Source organism: Pipistrellus kuhlii, unplaced genomic scaffold (genome assembly GCF_014108245.1).
Source record: "Pipistrellus kuhlii isolate mPipKuh1 unplaced genomic scaffold, mPipKuh1.p scaffold_m20_p_2, whole genome shotgun sequence".
In the NCBI taxonomy this organism is placed as follows: Eukaryota; Metazoa; Chordata; class Mammalia; order Chiroptera; family Vespertilionidae; genus Pipistrellus; species Pipistrellus kuhlii.
The window spans coordinates 174,704,114-174,726,044 of NW_023425515.1; the positions used below are offsets into that span (position 1 = coordinate 174,704,114).

Below are 21,931 nucleotides of genomic sequence, written 5' to 3' on the forward strand. Positions count from 1 at the left end.
TCCCTAGCCAGCTGGACCCAATAGGCCCTGATCAGGACTGATCGCTGGCTAGGCCGAGGAACCCTACCCGTGTATTGGGCCTCTAGTATACATATAACACACAGACACAGACAACAGTGTGGTGATAGCCAGAGGAAGCAAGGTGGATGTGAGCAAAGGGAGGAAAAACGGGGACTGAAAGAGACTTTGCTTGGGGTGATGGGCACATGATGCTGTGTGTAGATGAAGTTTTATTGACTTGTACACTTAAAACCTATATGGTTTTGCAAACCAATGTCACCCCCATAAATTCAATAAAACAATAAAGGTAGAAATTTTGAGGCAAGAGGTGATAATCTGGATTCTGACCACTTGGAGCATCATGTCTAGCACCCAGAGGAGGGGGACACATGTTAAGAGGAAAGAAGACAAGCTGCAGGTTTGCCAGAGACTTCTGCAAACCAGTGTCAGCTGGGGGAGTAGGAGAAGCACAGGCCCAGGACAGGCCTGGTGGCTTTTTCCACATGGCTGCAGTGTTTGTATGGAAAGAGCAGAGTACCTGAGTTTCGTATGGCCCTTGAGGTCAGAGCCAGGGCTGGTGGGAGAAGCTGGAAGGTGAGACAGAAGTTCTAACAGTCCTGGGGTGGATTCTTCTTCCTGCAAACATCAGTGGCCCAGTGTGAAAAGGAAATGAAGGAACCCCAGTCAAGGCCCTGGAGGTCACTGTGAGAATCATGAGGTCAGCAACCTGGTGGTCAGTGAGCCGGCATATTCAATTGGGAAGTTTTTTTTTTTCTTCTTCTTCTTCTTCTTCTAATACATTTTTGTTAATTTCAGAGAGAAAGGGAGAGGGAGAGAAAGAAACATCAGTGATGAGAGAGAATCACTGATTGGCTGACTCCTGTGCGCCCACACACGGGGGATCGAAACTGAAATCTTAGCATGTATCCTCACTGGGAATTGAACTGTGACCTCCTAGTTCATAGGTTGAAGCTCAACCACACCAGCCAGGCTGGGAAGAAGTTTTGCCATCACTCAGCCCAACCACTGTCTCCTTTGTTTACTCATGCCCATGACATTCACATGCTCCCATGGGTCCCAATGGGATGACTTGGGGTTATGCAGAATTCCCAGTGCACTCACATAATCCCAAACCCCCTCCTCCCCCTTTTTCTTTCTTCTTACTCAGGAAGGCAATGTGGAACTCAAGTGACTGAAAGAGACTTTGCTTGGGGTGATGGGCACATGATGCTGTGTGTAGATGAATAGATATATCCTATTATAGAAACAATCTTGAGTCTGTTTTAATTCACGGAAAATAGCACATCACCTGTGAGCTTTAGATCAATGATGAGTGACAAGTTCCTCCGTGCAATGCTCCTCATACCTAATAGTCATCTACCTGTGTCCCACTCAACACTTATATTTCACGATAGGGAAAATGAGGCCCAGCAAGGGGAAAGGACCACAGTCAAGTGACTACGAAGGATGGGTTCCAGGAGTCAACGTCCTATGGTTCCTCCTGTGACTGAGAGTTGCCTGTATCCCACTTTGATTTTGGTAGTGTGAAGGATAGGCTGGTGGGAGGACAAAGAAGGAAGAAGTGAGATGTGACCCTTCTGTATTCCATCCAGGCCACATCTACAGGGAGATGCCTGAGTCTAATACATACTTAACGTCATCCTTGGCCTCCCCCAACAAGTGCTTGGAGGTGAGGTGGAGCTGGTAGGGAGTGATATAGTTGAATTGTCTACCCCCAAAAGGTATGCTGACGTCTCAACCACCAGTTGAATGACCTTATTTAGAAATAGGGTCTTTACAGAGGTGATCAAGTTGAAATGTAGTCATTAGGGTGGCCCTAATCCAATATGATTAGTGTCTTTATAAAAAGAAGTTTAGCCCTAGCTGGTTTGGCTCAGTGGATAGAGCGTCAGCCTGAGGACTGAAGGGTCCCCGGTTTGATTCTGGTCAAGGGCACATGCCTGGGTCATAGGCTCAATCCCCAGGAGGGAGCATGCAGAGGGCAGCCGATCAATGATTCTCTTTCATCATTGATGTTTCTGTCTCTTCCTCTCCCCTCCTCTCTGAAATCAATAAAAATATATTTAAAAATAAATAAATAAAATAAAAAGTTGGCTCAGTGGTTGAGCATCGACCTATGAACCAGGAGGTCACAGTTTGATTCCCTGTCAGGGCACATGCCCAGGTTGTGACTCGATCCCTAGTGTGGGGCGTGCAGGAGGCAGCCGATCAATGATTCTCTCTCATCATTGATGTTTCTAGTTCTCTCTCCCTGTCTGAAATCAATAAAACTATGTTTATCAATCAAATAAAAAGAAGTTTACCCCTAGAGACAGACGCATGCACAGGGACAATGTATGAAGAGGAAGGCCGAGGTGGGGGAGATGCTTCTGTAAACCAAAGAAAGCCAGCCACCCACCAGAAGCTAAAGGCATGGAACAGATTCTCCCTCACACCTCTCAGGAGGAACCAATCCTGCCCACACCTTGATCTCGACCTTCCAACTTCCCGAACTGTGAGAGAATAAGTATCTGTTTTTGAAGGCCCTACTCCGTGTTATTACAGCGCTAGGAAATGAACACCGGTGGGATGAGGCTTACAGCCACTCCTCACTGGATCTTCTCCCTACAGCCCTGCCCCTCCACACCCCATCATTCTGCATAGTCCTCTATCCCCAATACACTATTGTTGCCCTTAAACACCTCCACCCCCACCCGCAGCCCCAGCCCATTTGCACACTGCAGGGGGTGGAGGGGCTGGGGCACTCCATGGCCCTGGGGGCAGGCCCAGGACACACACTGCTTTGGCATGAGGGGCTGAGGCAGGGGATGAAAAAGGATGATGCCTGAGGCATTTCAAAAGGCAGACTGTTTAGCACTCAGGGCTGCTGAGAGGCAGGGTGTACGAGTTGGAAGGTGAAAAGTGCTTGCGGGAGTTGGGGTTGCAGAGGCCAAAGGCAGATTATCTGGGGAAAGCAAGGCCACCCCTCAGCTCCCACCCTCATGCACCTCCCGACAGCATCAATACACACACCTCGCTTGTGACCAAGTTCTGTTTATTTTAGAAGCATAAACAGCGGAACCAGGAAGGAGTGATGAGAACAAGACACCAGCCTCCCTGACAGGTGCTGCGTGTGTAATCCAGGCCTACCCAGCGGCCTGGTCCAGGCTCTTCCTGTCAGGAGAGGGTGCCGAGGACAACCTGGGTGGAGGAGAAAGTTCCATGATGGTGGGGGTGGAGTCACTTGGCTTCGGGCCCCTCTGGACAAAGTGAAAAAGGCCAGAGGGCTGAAGCCGTTGGTCAGGAGCACCCCGAGCTGGCTCTGTCTGTTCCTGCGGCAAAGCCAGGCTCTGGAGGGGAAACCATGAGCTGTCATCTGGTCACTAGGAAGGCCCCAGGTGTCCAAGAACAACTGATAGTGAGGCCCATGGCCAGCAAGCACCCGCTTCCCCTGCCCTAGTCATCTCTGCAGAGCCTTCAAGGAGGGGCGCCCAAGGCAGCCAGACTTCCGAGGCCCTGCTGTCGGGTGACATAAGCCCCAGGTTCCTACAGATATTGTTTCTTAGAGGCATGGCTGCTGGGGTATTTCTGGCTACTCTCGGGGTACGGGTCCACAAAGGGGGGTGGCCTAGAAGCAGCCAGCCTCTCCTCCGTGGTCAGGTTGGCCCAGTTCTGCTCACTGGACGAGAGCCCGCTGTAGACGGGGCATGGCTCGGATGAGGGCTCCTTGCCCATGGGGAGGTAGAAGACCTGGTTAGCGTAGGGCTCCGGGCTGGTGCCCTGAGCCAGGGCGGCATTCTGGCCCTGCTGGGCCTTCAGTCTCCTTGTGAGGTAGCGGTACAGCAGGTGCACCAGCTCCAGCAGGTTGAGCAGCAGGGAGATGAACCCGACCACCTGCATGAAGATGATGAAGATAGTCTTCTCGGTGGGGCGAGAGACATAGCAGTCCACCGAGTGGGGGCAGGGCAAGCGGTGGCACACATACAAGGGGGCCATGGTCCAGCCGTAGAGACGCCACTGGCCGTACAGGAAGCCTGCCTCGAGTACGCTCTTGCAGATCACGCTGACCACGTAGGTGCCCATCAGCGCCCCTCGGATCCGCATGCGACCATCCTCGGCCACCGAGATCTTGGCCATCTGACGCTCTATGGATGCCAACGTCCTTTCCACGCACGGGTCCTTGTGCGGCATCGCCCGCAGCTCCTCCTCCTTCTGCCGCAGCCGCTCCTCGCGCCGAGACAGGTGGATGACGTGGGCCAGGTAGATGAGGGTGGGCGTGCTGACAAAGAGGAACTGCAGCACCCAGTAGCGGATGTGGGAGATGGGGAAGGCCTGGTCGTAGCAGACGTTGGTGCAGCCCGGCTGGGCCGTGTTGCACAGGAAATCCGACTGCTCGTCACCCCACACGGACTCGCCGGCCAGGCCCAGGATGAGGATGCGGAAGATGAAGAGCACGGTCAGCCAGATCTTGCCCACCACGGTGGAGTGCTGCTGGACCTGGTCCAGCAACTTTTCCAGGAATCCCCAGTCACCCATGGCTCCTGGGCTTCTGTCTGCAGGGAGACAGAAAACACGGGTCAGCAAGGCATCCTTCTCGGCTGGCCTAGCAACAAGCCTGCAGTGAGGCGGGCCATGCCCTTTTATCTACAGGGAAACTGAGGCTCAGGACAGGGAAGGGACTGGCCTGAGGGCTCACACCCAGCAGGGTGGTCAGGACTAAAAGCACATCTTCGGATGATGGCTGCTAAGTGCCGCTGGCAGAGGTCCCGTCTAGTCACACATCTGGGTCCCTCTTGTTCCCAGCCGGAGTCCCAGGGTGACCACAGTCCCCAAAAAAAGACTCAGCTCAAGTTGAGGCCCCTGAGACTCTGGGAATGGAGCATCAGAGGAACATATCCAAGGTCACACAGCTGTGCCGTGTCCCTCGTCCCTTCTGTCCAGGACAGGCTGTCCCCAGACAGGGGGAGAGGGTGGTGGTGCGATCCTCAGCTTCTCAGGGTACCCAAAGCCCGGGGTCTCCACTCCCTTCCTCTGATCTCATTCTAACTTTTGAGTTTGTGGCAGGAGGAACGTTAGACAGCATCCTGTGTGAGCTCCACCTGCCAGCAATCGGGACCTGCCCTTCAGGATGGACGCTTGATCCTGCCCCCTCCCTCCATCCCAAGACACCCCCTACACACACACACACACACACACACACACACACACACACACACACACGCTATTGCTGCCCAATTGTCACAGCAGGAGAGCAGGGGAGCGGCACAGGCCACACGGCTTCCAGAACATCTTGGGGCCCGGGGCGAAGCCATCTTGGGGCCCGGGGCGGAAGGGAAAGGAGGAGCAGAGGAACCAGACCTGGGTTCCCATCCCGACTCCCTCTTACAAACTGAGACCTCGCTTATGGGAGAACCTCTCAGCACTTCTCTTGTAAAATGGAAATAATTAATAATAATAATAATAATGATAATAATAAATAATATTCCTGTCTCCTGCGGTTATAAGGATATAATGAAAGGGGATAGGAACCTTGCTTGGCACAAAGCCTGTCCACGGGCAGCCTGGATGAATGCCGCTAAGGTGGTTGGTACCCCACCGCCCTCACTCCCCCCAACTAAGCAGCAACCCCAGCCCCCAAGCGCACTCACCGCCTGCCTGCCAGGCGGCCCAGGTGCTGGCGGGGACGCGGTGGCCGAGCGGCGCCCGGGAGCCCTGCTGGGACCCCGCCTGGAGGCCGGGGCGCCTTAAATAGCGCCGAGGGGCGGGGCAGGAAGCGGGGCGGGAGGGCAGCGGGCGGTTTCTCAGAGCCGGGGGGATGGGATGGGACAGGAGGTGCAGCCGAGGCTCCCACAGGACTCTCCTGGAAGGGGCTGGGGCGGGGGATGGCGCTGGAGATGAGGGTGCAGGGGCTCGCCCCCCCTCCAGCTAACGGTACTCCAGGCCTTAACTCTCCCGGCCGCAGTTTCTTTGGGGATGGAACAAAGTTTTTCAGGGCGGGGTGGAACCGGGGTATTCGAAAGTATTACAGCAGGAATTTGCTGATCCCGCAACTGGCCCGAGAGGGTGTGAGGGTGGGCAGGTGGGGATAGGGATGGGAGTGGGGAGCAAACTGTTCTAAGATGTGATTGCTGCCAGATCCTATACTTGGATGCCAGACGCCACCCGAGGGAGACAGAGTCTCCTAAATCCGCATCTCCCCCGCCCCAAACAGATCGACCCCACCCCTGGGCTCCACACGCGCTGGTTCCAGGAACAGCCTGGTGCCCTGCCCCCACAGACATGCCTGTGTCAGGCATTTCCCTCTTGTCTGGGGTGCGGCATGCCCAGCGCCCGGATCCGTTCTGACCTGTCCGATATGACAGTTTAGCACTTGCCAGGAGGGCTGGAGTATGCTCACATCTTCCTTCCCATATGACGTGCCTCCTCTGAGTAATGTACGTTCCCATAATAAACTCTTGATTAATGCTGTGATTAATGCTGGAGTTGTAAGCCTCTTCAGGCTCCGAGCCTGGGAAATGTTATGTAACAGGGCCTTTCCTCCACTCTGGGGGCCTGTTGTCCTTGATGAGAAGGGAGACCACGCATTTGTTATGCAGCCATGGTGTCCCCTTCCTTCACACCCCCCTCCCCCTCCCCAGCACTGGGCCAGGGCAGGCAATAAAGGCTCATTAGGACATGGGGAACCACAGCGCCCTCCCTAGAGACTGTGATGGAGCCTGTATCCTTGCAGAATGCTCAAACATCCCTACTACACAACCAAAAGTCACCCAAACTCCCATGCTCCACTTGACAACCGGGGGAGGGGGCAATTTCTGGATCTTTAGTGTGAATCCCATCTTCATGGTGCTAAATGGGAGGGTGGGGCAGCCAGAGCTCCCCATCGCTCATTCCGGCTTCAACCTGTTGCTGAATATTAATGAAGGTCTCTGTGGCATGGAGCCAGGGATTCCACCATAACCAGCCAGATGTGATCGCTGGCCACCAGCTCTCACACTAGCTGGAACAGGTGGGAAGGGAACATATCAGCGCTCGGGATAACAGTAAAATGGGAAATGGGCAAAGTTCTCCTGAGAAGGACAGGGGGACTCATAGGGGACTTGGTTAGAAACCTTTCCTGGAGGAGACTTAGCCAGGTTGGGAGTGGGGGGGGGGGGGGGGGGGGGTGGGGGAAGAGGATTTTAGGCAGAAGGAACAGAAAGTGCAGACGCCCGAGGACCTGGGGCTGCCAGGTCCTGAGACCTTGGCCACAGTCTCCAGAGTGCTGGCCTTGGTGGGCAGAAGCAGTAGAGCCGAAATTGAGACCTTGCTGTGGACCCCTTGCCCTGAGGCATGTTGTACAAACCCCTGTGCCTCAGTTTCTTCCTCTGCATAAGGAGGATAATAATAATACTGTGCAGGGTTGATAGGCGATCCAGTGAGAGCACATAGCAATTATTGATACACAGAAAATTTTCAAGTTGAGTGGTGGCTAAAATCATGTGACAAAATGGATCTGAGGGTTGGTCTTAGTGGGAGCTGTGGACCAAAAAAATTTAGAGCTTCTATGGAAAGTAACTGTTAGATCACCAGAGCAAGGATGATCGGCCAGGTACAGAAACTTGCCAGGGCAGAAGGCTCCAGATGCCTAGCAGGGGGCAAAACTGGGAAAACAAAAAATTTGTCCTCAGGATCACCTATCCTCTCCTAGCAGCTCACTGGTCCAGTGGTTTGGACCCCTGATCTTTCATATTGCTGGTCTGGCAGTTTAGACCCCCTGACCTTTTCCTCCCTAACGATAATATCTAGGCCTCAGTTGTATTTCAGCTCCAGGTCCAGAAAAGCAGCAAAAGCAGACAAGTGATGTCATGGCTGCCTCAGGACCAGCTACACTGACTAATGGCCCCCTGCCCTGGTATTGACCAATCTGTAGAGACCATGACCCTGAAAAAGCACATCTGGGAAGCTGATGAATATTCTATTGAGACCTCTCCTGGGGCCTCCCCTAAGATTGCACTATATCTTCTCTACAAATAATAATAATTTAAATCATGTGTATGGTCTTCATGTATTTGCCTGTATATGTGTTTTCTGCCTCCAGATGGCACCACTAGGGTATAATGTTTTATTGGCCTACAGAGGTTAAATACTTATATAAATTAAATAGGATATTATGGTCTAGACAAAATATTTAATATTAAAAACAGTTTAAGTTTAATTAATAACCTTTGAAGTTATTACCATAATATATACATTTGTTTTTACCTAGAGTTATAATATAGCTAGAGGACCTGGGGCAGGGGGAGGGGTGGTCCCTCAGCCTGGGCTGCACTTTCTTGAGACCCCTCAGGGGATGTCTGCCTGCTGGCTTAGGCTCTAAGCCAGCAGGTGGACATTCCTGGAGAGGCTCCTGCCACTGCTGCTGTGCTTGCCAGCTGTGAGCCCGGCTTCTGACTGAGCAGCGTTTCCCCTGTGGGAGTACACAGACCACTAGGGGGCAGTTTCTGCATAAGGTGTCTGTCCCCTGGTGGTCAGTGTGCATCATAGTGACCACTTGTTCCACTGTTCGATTGATTTGCATATTAGGGTTTTATTTTATAGGATCTTTTGGTTAAGTATATTTGACAACCTTCCCAAAGTTTAAATTTCTTTCTCTTTTTTTTGTTTGTTTGTTAATCCTATGAGGATATTTTTCAATTGAGTTTTAGAGAGAGTGGAAGAGATGGGGAGAGACAGAGAGAAAGAAGCATGATGCAAGACACGACACATCTATTGGTTGCCTCCTGCATGCCCCAACAGGGTCGGGGGATCGAGCTTGCAACTGAGGTATGTGTCCTTGACAGGAATTGAACCCATGACCCTACAGTCCATGGGCCAACACTCTATACACTGAGCCAAACCGGCTAGCGCCCAAAGCTTAAATTTCAAAAGACTTTCTTTTTTCTTTCTTTCTTTCTTTCTTTTTTTTTTTTTTTAACAGAGAAATGACTTTGAGTTATTACAGTGGGCCCTGAAACACCTCAAGGATTCATTCTCTCTCCTAAGTTTCTAAACTAATTAGGCCTCTTTAATATACTTGGAAAGTTACATGGGAAGCTTTGTCAAATAAAAATTAGTAATATTAACTATGTTTTATTTGAATACATATTTTATTAAAATGAATAAAAATTTCAGTCTGCTCTAGGAAGGAACTTGTAAAGATTCAGAGCTGAGTTCAAACAGGAAATTCTCAGGAGTAACAGGTATCTTGTCGGTGACACTGGACCAGCATTTGGCAGTAGAACTCCAGATATTTGTGATCCACACACTGGGGTGTTTATGAATTGTGTACAGTGCTCCATGCATACTTTCAAGAGCCATATGCTCCTTTTTAAAATCTTATAAGTTGTTTGTTCTTTATGTATTATAAAACTCTATATTAAACCTAAGAATATAAACTTTATATTGTTCTCTTATGTGATTTCATAATAATTATTATTTATCAGGAAATTATTATCTTGGAATATTATATCCTACAAAATGGCAAGGTTCTTTGTCAATTGTTTTATGGTCAAAACTATAACCATGTCACTTAAATATGTCATTTATAGGCCATCATTGTTTTGCTCTGATGCATTTACAAATGTGTTGGTTAGTTTTTAAAACAATTTAGGTTTTAATAAATCTTTATTGTTCAGATTATTATAATTGTTCCTCTTTACCCTCCCAGAGCTCCCCTCCACCAGATTCTTACCCTACCCTCTGCCTTTACCTCCTCCCCTTCCCCCCACCCCCGTCCTCATCCATTGGTGTACGCTTTTTGTCCAGTCTTTACCCTCACCCCCACGCCCCTATTCCCCAAAGAATTGTCAGCCCACTCCCTTTCTATGTCCCTGATTCTATTATATTCACCAGTTAATACTGTTCATCAGATTTTTTATTCCCTTGGTTTTAATTTATTTAAAAAAATATATTTTATTGATTTTTTACAGAAAGGAAGAGAGAGGGATAGAAAGTTAAAAACATCAATGAGAGAGAATCATCCATCAGCTGCCTCTTCTGGGGATGTGCCTGCAACCAAGATACATGCCCTTGACTGGAATTGAACCTGGGACCTTTCAGTCCACAGGCTGACACTCTATCCATTGAGCCAAACCGGTTTTGGCTATACCCTTGGTTTTTAGATTCACTTATTGATAGATACATATTTGTTGTTCATAATTTTTTATCTTTATCTTTTTCTTCTTTTTCTTCCTCTTCTTAAAGAATACCTTTCAGCATTTCATATAATTCTGGTTTGGTGCTGATGAACTCCTTTATCTTTTTTCTTATCTGTGAAGCTCTTTATCTGACCTTCAATTCTGAATAATAGCTTTGCTGGAAAGAGTAATCTTGGTTGTAGGTTCTTGCAATTCATCACTTTGAATATTTCTTGCCACTCCTGTCTGGTCTGCATAGTTTCTGTTGAGAAATCAGCTGATAATCATGTGGGTGCTCTCTTGTAGGTAACTAACTATTTTTCTCTTGCTGCTTTTAATATTCTCTCTGTGTCTTTTGCTATTGGCATTTTAATTTTGATGTGTCTTGGTGTAGTCCTCTTTGGATTCCTTTTGTTTGGGGTTCTGTGCACTTCCTGAACTTGTGGGATAAGTTTTCAGTTACTACTTCTTCAGATAGGTTTTCAGTATCTTGCTTTCTCTCTTCTTCTGGTACCCCCATAATTCTGATGTTGGTACACTTGAAGTTGTCCCAGAGGCTTCTTACACTATCTTCAACTTTTTGGATTCTTTTTTCTTTTCTGGAGGAGTGCTTTTTGCTTCTTTGTATTCCAAATATTTGACTTGGTTCTTGCAATCCTTTAGTCTGCTTTTAGGTCTCTGTATAATATTTTTTACTTTAGTCAATGTATGCTTAATTTCTAGTTGATCCTTTTTCATATCCTCAAGAGTCTCATTAAATTTATTGGCCTTTGTAGGAAATTCTTGAAAAACCTTATAACTGGTTTTGAACTCTATATCCAGTCGTTTTCTTTCCTCCATTTCCTTCATTTGTGACCTGACTCTTTGTCCCCTCATTTTGGCTGCTTCCCTGAGTTGTTGGAGAGGCTTTGTGTGCTAGGTATCCTAGGAGGGCCCAGTGGGTCAGCCTCCCAGTTACCTGAAGTGGACACTCTTGGTATACCCCTTTGTGGGCTGTGTGTGCAATCTTGTTGTCTGTTAGTTAAGTTTTTGAAAAGATTCATAACAAGAACACTGGCTTACTCTAAATTACTAAGTGGTCATCTCTTTAAAGTAAGTAAAATATAGAACTGTAAAGAATGACTGAAAACATAAAATACTGGCAAATAATCAGGACAAACAAAAGATTAGTTATATGGAAAGCTTTCTGTCTTTCAGATATAAGAAAGCTTGTTTTTATTTCCCTAGAATAATTTGGTAAATTATATCTTCACTAGAGGCCCAATGCATGAAGATTTGTGCAAGAATGGGCCTTCCTTCCCCTGGCTACCAGCACCGCATTCACTCCTGCCAGAGCCACCTTTCCACCATCCCACTCAGCGACTATGTATGCAAATTAACTCATCATCTTTGTTGGGTCAATTTGCATACTCACTCCTGATGGGCTGGTGGGCATCACAAAAGTATGGTAAATTTGCATCTTTCTCTTTTATTAGTTTATATAAGCAATATGGAAGCTTTTCTATTTTTCTCCCTATCTCATCCCTCCAGAATTTGGCAATTCTTAATGAATGAGTCATGGCAATATGTTTCTTTGCATAAATTTAATAAGACTCGTTTTCAGTTGTGGTTTTATTAATCAAGACTTTGACTGAGATGTCATGTCTGAAAAATATGTGCCTGGACTCTGGCTGTCACCAGAAAGCTTTAAGGAATGAAGATTGACTTTGAAACCAATAAGAGCCCTTTGGAGAAAGCCCAGTACCTTGTTTGTTCCTATGATTCACAGTAACCTTTCCAGGTAAGGAACACAGTTTGCTTTCCTGAGAGATGGCAAGGAAGGAACCTTAAGACATCAATGGGGACCTCAAGAACTTAAGGAATTCATCCAAGTCTATAAATATTGCAGGCAAACCTGATGGCAGCTAAATGGCTCAGCTTTTTTGTCCTGAGGGGCTAATTAAAGCTCAATCATGAGATTCCAGCAAAGCAGATTTTTAAAAGCTTGCATAATTGATTGCTATTCTTATTGTGTTTATGCAAATGATCAGGCCAAATGGTAACTAGACTTAATACAGTAAGTAATTTGGTCTTAATTTAGCTCTTTAATAAAAACGAGAATAATTTTAGGGGGAAATTTGTTTTTCAATAGATTCTATAATACACAGTTGTAAATATTAGATTCAAAGTTTTATTTTTCATTTATAAATTGAACTGGATCCTGAATTTATCTAGTTTTCTTAAATATTTGACTACTACCCTCCAAATTAATGTTTCATTTTTTTCCTATCCTTTTACTTAGAATTATTAGAACTAATGTTTCATTCCTTCCACCATACCATTTATCATAATTCTTGTTCTAGCTTTTGCCCTGATAAAAAAATTTGTGACACCGTTTGTCTCCACCAGATTACAAGTCCTACTTGTACTCATGAAATACCACCCTAGACACCATTACAACCTCCTTCTGTGCCCAGGTCGCCTTGTCCCTCACACAGAGAGAGCAAGGATCTTTTGGCTCTGAAGGAAAATGTTGCCACATTTCAGCAGGAAACAGCTACAGAAGAGATCCTGAACCCATTTTCTCTGAGATAATTCAGTGTCAAAAGTCCTTGAGGGGGGAATGTTAGACGATGGGCCAGGTACAGAAACTCACCGGGGCAGAAAGATCCAGATGCCTACCAAGGGGCAAAACTGGGAAAATAAGAATCTTGCCCTCAGGGTAACCTATTCTCCCCTAGCAGATCACTGGCCATGTGGTTTGGACCCCTGATTTTTCATATTGCTGGTCTGGCAGTTTAGACCCCCTGACCTTTTCCTCCCTTTTACATCTAGGCCTCAGTTGTATTTGAGCTCCAGGTCCAGAAAAGCAGCAAAACCAGACAAGTGATGCTGTGACCCAGGACCAGCTATATTGACTAATGACCCCCTGCCCTGGCATTGACCAGTCAATGGAAACCATGACCCTGAAAGAGCACACCTGGGAAGCTGATAAATATTCTATTGAGACCCCTCCTGTGAGTTCTCCCCTAAGATTTTCACCTGCAAGAAAGAGATAAATATGCCCAGGACAAAGGACCCAGTGTGCCCTCTTCCTCCAAGGAGCACCCCCATGCCATTCTCTTTTCCCTCTCATTCCCTCACAGGCACGTAACCCATAGCCTCTAAGGGACCCCATGAGACTTGCAACCAAGGGAGCAATGGGCAGTGGCAGCTTGTCCTGGGCTTATCCCCCGAACCTGTCTCCAAGGCCTCCTTTTCTCTGTGCAGCCCTTCCCTTTGGATATCCTCTTCTCCTACCCCCCTTTCATTAAATAAATTCAACTTTTCTCTAATCATTATCTGAGATGGCTATTTAGCCTGCCTGTGCACCACCAACTTTAACCTTTCGTAACCTCACAAGCTGATTTGATCATAAATTCCTAACTAGGCAGGACATGGTGAGTTGTCAATAGCCTAGACATATGACTTCTTACGTTAAAGGCTTATCTTTGCCTTTAGCCCTTTCCATTGTTTCTGTGCATCAAGGTTAGTGCCTCTTTGAAATGCCTCTTTCAGACTCCTCCTTCCACTGGGTGAACACCCTCAAGAGAGCACACGCTCATTAACGCTCCTGTAATCACATGGCCTTGCTTGGTTTTCTCCCACCTTTACATGATCTTTTTCAGGGTCTCTCCTTAATTCCAAATGCACAAAAGAAGCATTTATCTTACTAGGATAGTCTATTGAGATCTTGCTTCCATGTGTATCCTTCATTTAATTCTTACAGGTTTTTATGTTTCTTATATCTACAGAGCAGAAAGGGTGGTGGTAGGGAGGAAGCTCAGGAATGGTAGTGGGAATGTTGCAAGTGGGGGCTGGTGGCAGAAGGATTCCTGCTTCTTAATAGTAGGATTTAGTCCTTGGACTCCTAGTGCTCCAGGGTTCCTGAGGGTCCCATCTTCAGCCCTGGCAGGACTTTTTTGGGCAGCAAGTAGAGTGGGCTTGTTACCAACTGGGGTTACTGGCTAGGACCTTGGTTCTTCTCATTGATGCAGAAAAGATTTTAAGGTCAACAAAAATGAAAGTAAAGCAATGTGGGGTTTATTGAATATACACATCAAGGGAGGAGCAGGCAGTTGAGACAATGGCCCCACACTTCTGAGTTATATGGTTTAAATGGTGAATTTTCTGAATGATTTTCAGTTGCATTCTGGGATGATTAAAAAAGGGTTATGTAACTATTTCTTCTACACATTCTCCTTACCCATAATGCATATAGGAAAAACTCATGGGGGCGGGGGATCAAAATTGCAATGCACAGTTTATTATAATTAGTCCAAGGCCCTAGTAAGATTGCATAGAGGTCATGTCCTTTTTCCCCTGTGCTTGCTCCAAAAATCACATGGTTCTGGACCTGCCTGCTGGCCCATCTATAGAGAGGTGGTCTGAGGCAGTGTTGGTCTGATCTCAACAGAACCCCAGGGCAGGCACACCCCAGCTGCTCATGCCTCACTTCCTACCTAACATTTCCCTGCTCAAGGTATGGGATCGCAGTTCTTTGAGGACTTTTGGGAGAAGACCACTCTGGCTGCTTAAAGCTGATCAGGGCTGTTGTGAGACTTTGGGTTCCCATACTTGCTAGCTGTTGGCTGAGAGAGGTGGATGTCCACCCAGGGTCCCAGAATAAGAAGTCTGTGATGTGGGTGTGAGGGCTTGGTATCCTTCAGACAGAATCATTTAAGGCCATGATTCCCCATCGGGGAGCTTATGTTGTGGCCAGACCCAACCATAATAGAAAATTACTCTTTTCTTTTTGAAGGTCTAGGAGTCAAATCACGCCCAGTTAGCCAAGACACAGGCCAGGGGACTCCTGCCTGGTATATTTGTCGATTTCCCATCTGGAAGGAAGAAAAGGTCAGGAATTAGAGATCCCAGTGTCCTGGGGTCAATTCTGGAGCTTGGGGTCCCAGGGCTCAAAGGCATCTGAAATCTCAGGCATTTGGCAGGGATGATGAGAGACTGAGGGCACCACCTATTCTCACCATAATTCGAGAGGAGGGGAAATCAAGCCTTTCTGAGTGATGAGTGTCTCTGCAGACCTGGTTGGGGTGGGATATGTCCAGGAATCTGGGAACAGGTAAATCTGCTCGACTAGGACAAAGCAGCAGAAGGAAAGAAAAAGAGAGAGAGAGAGAGAGAGAGAGAGAGAGAGAGAGAGAGAGAGAGAGAGAGAGAGAGAGAGAGAGAAAGAGAGAGAGAGAGAGGGCATGCTAGTGTGTCCAGAGGAGACAACAGTGTGTAGGGAGCCATTATAGGGTTTGGATTGACCTGCTGGCAAAGTCGCAAACAAGTCCTAGCTTGGAGGGCACAGTCCTCTAAGCATAATTAAGCTTGATATTGTGACTGCTCCCTAGATCTTTCCTGGGTAACTAATGGGCTGTGGGAGAGGCAGCAAGTGCTGCCAAAAAAGTGAAACTTATAAGAACATCGTAAATTACCTTGATTCCCCCTGACTATAAAGAAAGCATCAGCTTTGCAGTCTGGATCTGTTCTGTGGCTTCAGCCAGGTACAGATCCACCTAGACCCAGCTTGTTCTCTTTGTCTGTCTTTTTCTTCATCCTTCACCGCCCTCCCTCAGGCTCGCCAAACCCTTGGCTGTGCTGGCGTGGCCAAAGTGGAGCTGAGCGCGGTTCAACAGTGTAAAGGGGTTTTCTAGTGTAGAGGAGGGTTTTGCTAACAGGGTCTTGATGTAAATGAGGCAGTAGACAGTAAATGGAAGGACTAATGGCTTGAGGTGAATTTAGGTGCCCTTTATTTCCTAGTTGCCTCATACCTTGTCCTTCTGCATAATATCTTATGTATTCCTTTGATGATGCCTATGCCATTTCGGCTGGACCCCTGTGATCCACTCATAGAGGTAGACTCCTATTCTGAGAGTTTTTACATTGTCCAGATTGTGGGAACACTGTGCCTGCCATAATCCCTGACAGGTAGAAATTCTACCGCGGTACTTCCCGCCAAGGGCTGTAGAGACTTGACCCAGTTAAATCCTGAGAGATGTTGCAGGCGATAGACAAAAAGATTTACCCAATGGATCCAGCTGGAAGAATGAATGTTATCTGCTGGCCCATGGATGTTATCTGCCCAGACCCTTTGGGGTTTCATACAGTCTAAATAGATGTGGAAGGCCTCCAGGGCGGGGCAGAAAAGAAGGTAATAAGGACCCTGGGATTATTCCTAAGACAACTCCTATCCCTAAAAAGTGTTTTAAGGCTGTGATCAGGAATTAGTGGTCTAGTAAAGATGGAGTTAAGGTTCCAATTTCCCAGAAAGCCTGTATCTTCTGGATGGAGAAAATGTGCTTTTGTGGGCTCTTCTGGGAGGATCTAAAAAGCCGGCTGGGAGTTTCAGTATTAGATCTGTTCTTTTCTGCAAAGAGTGGGTGTCTCTAGGTACAGGTTATGGGGAGCCAATTTAATGATGTCCCCTACAGTCTGAGGGCAGAGGTAAGCAGGAGGTACTATTTTCTGTGTTGCCTCGCCCTCCCAATCCTGGAAAAGAAGGAAAAGCAAAGCAGCTTTCTCCAGACTCAAGGACTTACGGTTTGTGCAATCTGAGTAGCGGCACCAAAAAGATGTTACCAGTTGAGGTTACGGCTAGGACCTCGGTTCTTCTCGTTGAATCAGGAAAGATTTTAAGATCACCGAAAATGAAAGTACAGCAGAGTGGGATATATTGAAGATATACTGCTAGTGAGAAGGAGGCCAGTCAAGAGAGAGAATGTCCCAAACTCCTGAGTTATATAGTTTCTATGAGGAATTTTATGGGTGGAGACTTTCATTTGCATTCAGGGATGATTGACAGAAAATATATCTTCTGCGCATGCTCTTAGCCATAAAGCATACAGACAAACACTCCAGGGTTGGGTGGAGGGGTGTGAGGGGGTGGTCAAAACTACAATGCAAATTTTATTATAATTAGTCCAGGGCCCTAGTAAGGTCACACAGAGGTCATGTCCTTTTCCTCCGAGATTGCACCAAGAACAGGCTGGTTCTGGACCTGCAGGTTCTGGACAGGCCCGCTGGCAGTCTGCTGGCTGCTGGGCCAGCCATAGAGGGGTGGTCTGAAGGCCGTGCTGGTCTGACCCCTGTCGGGACTCCAGGGCAGGCCCCACCCCGGCCGCTCATGACTAACGTCCTACCTAACAGGCTTACCTCAGAACTTCAGGATCAGTCTGAGCTGAGTCTTCTGGATTCCCAAACTGATAACTGGGCCTGCTTGGTTTTGATCCCGGAGGTCGTGAGAACAGAGATCCCTAGAGGCTGGTTCTGCTCCCAGCGTTCCGCTCCTGCGGCAAGGCCCAGGCGCTCCCAATGTCCTTTGGATCTATCCGTTGGAAAGCAGGGAGGAAGGGAGGCAGTGTCAAGGCTGCCTTCACCCTGCTCACACTGCTTCTTTAGAAGCTCTGGAGATCAAGGTTTGAATGACCTGGTCCCTTCCCAGGGAAAGGAGGTTCAGCCAAGACAGTGATCCCCATAACCTGGTGCTTTCACCTGGAAAATATCCCTGGAACCCCACCCCTCTCTCCATTCCCATTGCCCTGATCCTGTGGGGGCCACCATCTCAGTGGCCTCCCAGATGGTCTCCCAGCCTCTACCCTTCCCTGATCAGAACCCCTCCAACCCAGCCTCCACCCTTCCCTGACAGACCACTGCCCTGATTAAACCCTTTTGTGACTCCCTGCAACCTCCTGGCCTGGATCACTTCTCCAGCCTCATCCCTCTTCTCTTTCATTTCGTGATCCAGCCAGACTTGACTGGTTCTCTATGTACTCTTTAAAAAAAAAAAAAAAAAAAAAAAAAAAATATATATATATATATATATATATATATATATATATATATATATATATTATTGATTTTTTTACAGAGAGAAAGAGAGAGGGATAAAGAGTTAGAAACATCAATGAGAGAGAAACATCGATCAACTGCCTCTTGCACACCCCCTACTGGGGATGTGCCCGCAACCAAGGTACATGCCCTTGACTGAAATCGAACCTAGGACCTTTCAATCCACAGGCCGACGCTCTATCCACTGAGCCGACGCTCTATCCACTGAGTATGCACTCTTGCTGTGTCCATACTGTTCCCTGTGCCTGGAGCACCCTACATGCTGGATCCTACCAGCTGATCAGGCCTTTGCTCCCTGTAGCCTTGTCCCAGAAGTCCCCTGGCTATCCTCCACCGGGTTAGGCGTTCCTTTATGCTCTCAGGGGCTCAAGGGCTCCTGGAGAAATTGCATTTTTATTTTATTTTACTCGTGTTAAATAAATACATAAAAGAGTGTACGCTTGAAAATGGCATTTTAAGGGTACCCTTAAAAAAGTGGTACCCTTGGCTGAAAGCGGTTTGGCTCAGTGGATAGAGCGTCAGTCTGCGGACTGAAAGGTCCCAGGTTCGATTCTGGTCAGGGGCATGTACCTTGGTTGCGGGCATATCCCCAGTAGGGGGTGTGGAAGAGGCAGCTGATTGATATTTCTCTCTCATTGATGTTTCTAAGTCTCTATCCCTCTCTCTTCCTCTCTGTAAAAAATCAATAATATATATATATATATATATATATATATATATATATATATATATATATAGAATAGGACCACAGTTGTTTAATGATTATTCACTTTACCGATTACAGATAAGAGGTTATCTTACAGACCCTGGGAAACTGGAGGATGTGGTGCAAGAAGGAAAAACAGAGCTGTAAAAAGATAAGCAACACCTTGGGGCTAGGATGAGTCCATTGCTCTGAAAAGAAAATACATTTTGAAAATAAAGGACAGCAGACAATTTGAGTTGGTAGCTGTGCCTAGACTCTGAACCCCCTCAGGGTGTTTGCCTCAGGAATGCTGACTATACTTGGGTCCTGGCTGGCAGGCTGGGTTTTAACACCATTGTAAGTTAACTACCTTGTTATCAGATTTCAAGATTCTGGAAGGAGACCCAGGGACCTCAGACCCTGGGGTCAGACCTGTTTCTCTCCCCCCCCTCCTCCCCCCCTTTCATGCAGCCTTTCTTCCTTATTTATCTATCGATATATAATAAAATTAGTGCACTGGGTCTCTAGTATATAAAAGCCTAAATGATCTTTACAATGAAACAACCTGAAAAACTGGTGGTTGCTATGATGCACATTGACCACCAGGGCCAGACACACAATGTGGAAGATGCTCCAGCCCACAGGCCCCAATTGCTGATGGGCTCTCCTCCCTCCGCCTGCCCCTTTCTGGCAGGCAGGTCCCGATTACCTGATCAGGGCTGGAAAAGGGAACAGGGGTGGGGTATTGGTGGGTGGCAGTGGACTCAGGCAGTGAGGGAAGGAGGAAGTGATTGGCCCTGATCACCTGCCAGGCCTAGAGACCCCACCCATGCACGAATTTTGTGCACCAGGCCTCTAGTTCCTATATAATCAGCCAGTTAGGAGGAGGTGTTTGAACAGATTTTTCATGGATGGCCTGCTGCTCTCCCATACTGTCCACATTATTGGAATAAATGCTCATATACGATTCAACCCTGTCTCTGCTTAATTGGCCTAAGGAGTGACAGGCAGCCTGGACCCTTTTGTTGTCTGGGTTCATGAGGGGCCTTTGGAGGTTTTGGGCAGAGGAGTGACATTGCCTGACTTCGGTTTTGACGAGATCACCTGGCTGCTGTGCTGGGAATACACTGTGGAGGTGGGTGATGAGCAGTGGAGGCCCCCCTTTACTATAGGACTTGCTGTCTAACTATGGGGAATCTGGTCAGCTGACAGCCTCCAGCATTAGCGCTTTCAGGTCTGCTTCAGCTGCCCAGGTGGCCAATTTCTGTGTGGGGTGGCCCCAGGCAATGAGTGAGCCAACCCCTGCCACCCAATGCGGGGTGCTCTAATAGACAATCTTTGTCTCTGGATGGAGAGCTCCCTGCCACAGGTCTTGTTGCTCAATCTACTTCCTCCCCTTTTCATTCACAGGTATTTAACCCCAGAACACCCTTTGCACTCTTAACCCTTCCCCAGTGTCTGCTTTCCAGGGTCAGGGGACTGCAGGCGGGAGACTGTTGCCGTAATCCAGGTGAGAGCTGATGAGGAGGTCCAAGTCAGCTCAGGCTGCTATAACAGAATAGTACAGACTGGGGGGCTTACCCAAGAGAAATACATTGCTCACTGTCCTGGAGGCTGGAGTGAGATCAGGGATCCTGCATGGTTAGATTCTTGGAGACTGCCCTCTTCCTGGTTTGCACAGGGCTGTCTTCTCAACCTGTCCTCATCCTTCTCTTGTCTCTTCTTATAAGGGCACTAATCCCATTCGTGAGAGCTCCATCCTCATGGCCTAGTCACCTCCCAAAGGAGCTACCTCCTAATGCCATCACACTGGGGGTTAGGATTTCAACAAAGGAATTTTGGGGGAATGCAGAAATTCAGTCCATAATGGGACTTGGACCAGGGTGATGAATACAAAGTAATCTCCCATTTACCTCAGCTGCAGGGTGGCTGTTTTCTCATTCAGTAGATGTGGACTTGAAGGCTGTGTATATAAAATTGAAATCTATCAGATGCACGATTGAAGGAGGCTCATGCTATCGAGGGAGGAAGAAACAGGTGTGTACCCTGAGCAGAGAAAGCCAAGGGGACTTGAGAGCTATCTTCTGGTGATAGTGATGTGCACTGGGGGACTCTGGGTAATGAACATTAGCCCAACACATACTGGATGAGAACAGTAAGCTGTGAAGCTCAAAATAGCTCCCAGGCCTTAAGGCAGGATGTCCAGGACTGGAATGTCCCTCATCCATGGACCTGGACTGCAGCCTGGAGAAGCAGGGTCGGGCTGGAAGCTCAGTCCATTCTGATTTCTAAGCCATCCTTGGCCAGGCAGCCAGCATGTCCTGGAAGATACTGGAGTGCATGATGGCGGATAGGTGGAGATCCTTTCTCCCTAAGACCTTTGCTAACATCCAATCCAAGCTGGGGCTGAGGTCCCATGTGGCCTGGGGATCAGGCAGAGACTTTCCTGAGCATGCATGTACTCGGATAGTTACTGGCTATGCTGTTAGCTCTGTACTAATGCCTTACCTGCAGTGTTTCTTTTTACCTCTACACAGGGGTCTTCAAACTACGGCCCGTGGGCCACATGCGGCCCGCAGAGGAGTCTGATCCGGCCTGCCAGGTTTTTTGGGCAGTGAGCGCAGCCGAGGTGTTACAGTAGGAATTAGTAGTTCATATAGTCCGGCCCTCCAGCTCTCTGAGGGACCGTATCTGGCCCCCACTTTAAAAAGTTTGAGGACGCCTGCTAGGTATGTCCTGAGTGCTAGCATGAATATGTTTCCTTTGATCTACTCTTCCCCCTTCTCCACCCTGCCTTGTGCCCCGGGAGGCTCACTGCCCCCTGGATCTCTGGCTTCTGGTTGGGTTGGGTCAGTTGGGCAAGTGAGCAGGGGATGGGAGAGTGAAGTTGGACTATTTATTTGATTGGATGCAGCACCTGTGTGGCAACCCTGTCCATTGCTCCTCTGGCACTAGCCCCAGCATACGGAAGTTACCCTTCATGGGTTTCCTGACTCATGCCCATTCCTTTTATAACAGCCCCTCCGGGAAACTCGCTGACATTATTTGGTTTGACTGTGCCCTCTGGTTCCCTCCAGGACCCTGATGGATACGGTTCCCATTGTATTGGCGACAAGACAGAGATTCTGAAAGTTTGCCAAGGTGTAGCACGGTGAAGCTGGGATCCGGAAGTGGCTAAGCCATGATTCAGACCTGGAGGGTGGATGCCAGCCCTGCCCAG

The 21,931-nt window shown here is 48.0% G+C and overlaps 1 protein-coding gene across 3 annotated transcripts; it reads right to left on the reverse strand.

Moving 5' to 3' along the window:
* Positions 1–3,038: 3,038 nt before the first annotated feature.
* Positions 3,039–20,993, reverse strand: GJA4 (gap junction protein alpha 4). Of its 3 annotated transcripts, XM_036444460.2 has the most exons (4): positions 20,631–20,993; positions 20,315–20,444; positions 15,148–15,152; positions 3,039–4,553 (listed from the first exon to the last, which is right to left on the reverse strand). In XM_036444460.2, exons 1-4 carry the CDS (start codon positions 20,650–20,652, stop codon positions 3,547–3,549), a joined length of 1,164 nt encoding a protein of 387 aa, XP_036300353.1. In that variant the 5' UTR covers positions 20,653–20,993; the 3' UTR covers positions 3,039–3,546. The 3 variants fall into 3 exon arrangements, with proteins under 3 accessions (XP_036300353.1, XP_036300355.1, XP_036300354.1); XM_036444462.2 differs by lacking the exons at positions 15,148–15,152; positions 20,315–20,444; positions 20,631–20,993 and adding an exon at positions 16,718–17,786; XM_036444461.2 differs by lacking the exons at positions 15,148–15,152; positions 20,315–20,444; positions 20,631–20,993 and adding an exon at positions 5,649–5,757.
* Positions 20,994–21,931: the final 938 nt, after the last annotated feature.

Bases quoted from the DNA above. Each gene is read 5' to 3' on its own strand.
- GJA4 (XM_036444460.2), bottom strand. From the start codon at position 20,652: ATGAGAAAACAGCCACCCTGCA. The intron at 20,445-20,630 runs GCTGAGGTAAAT...AATGGGATTAGT, and splicing joins GAGAAAACAGCCACCCTGCA to GCCCTTATAAGAAGAGACAA.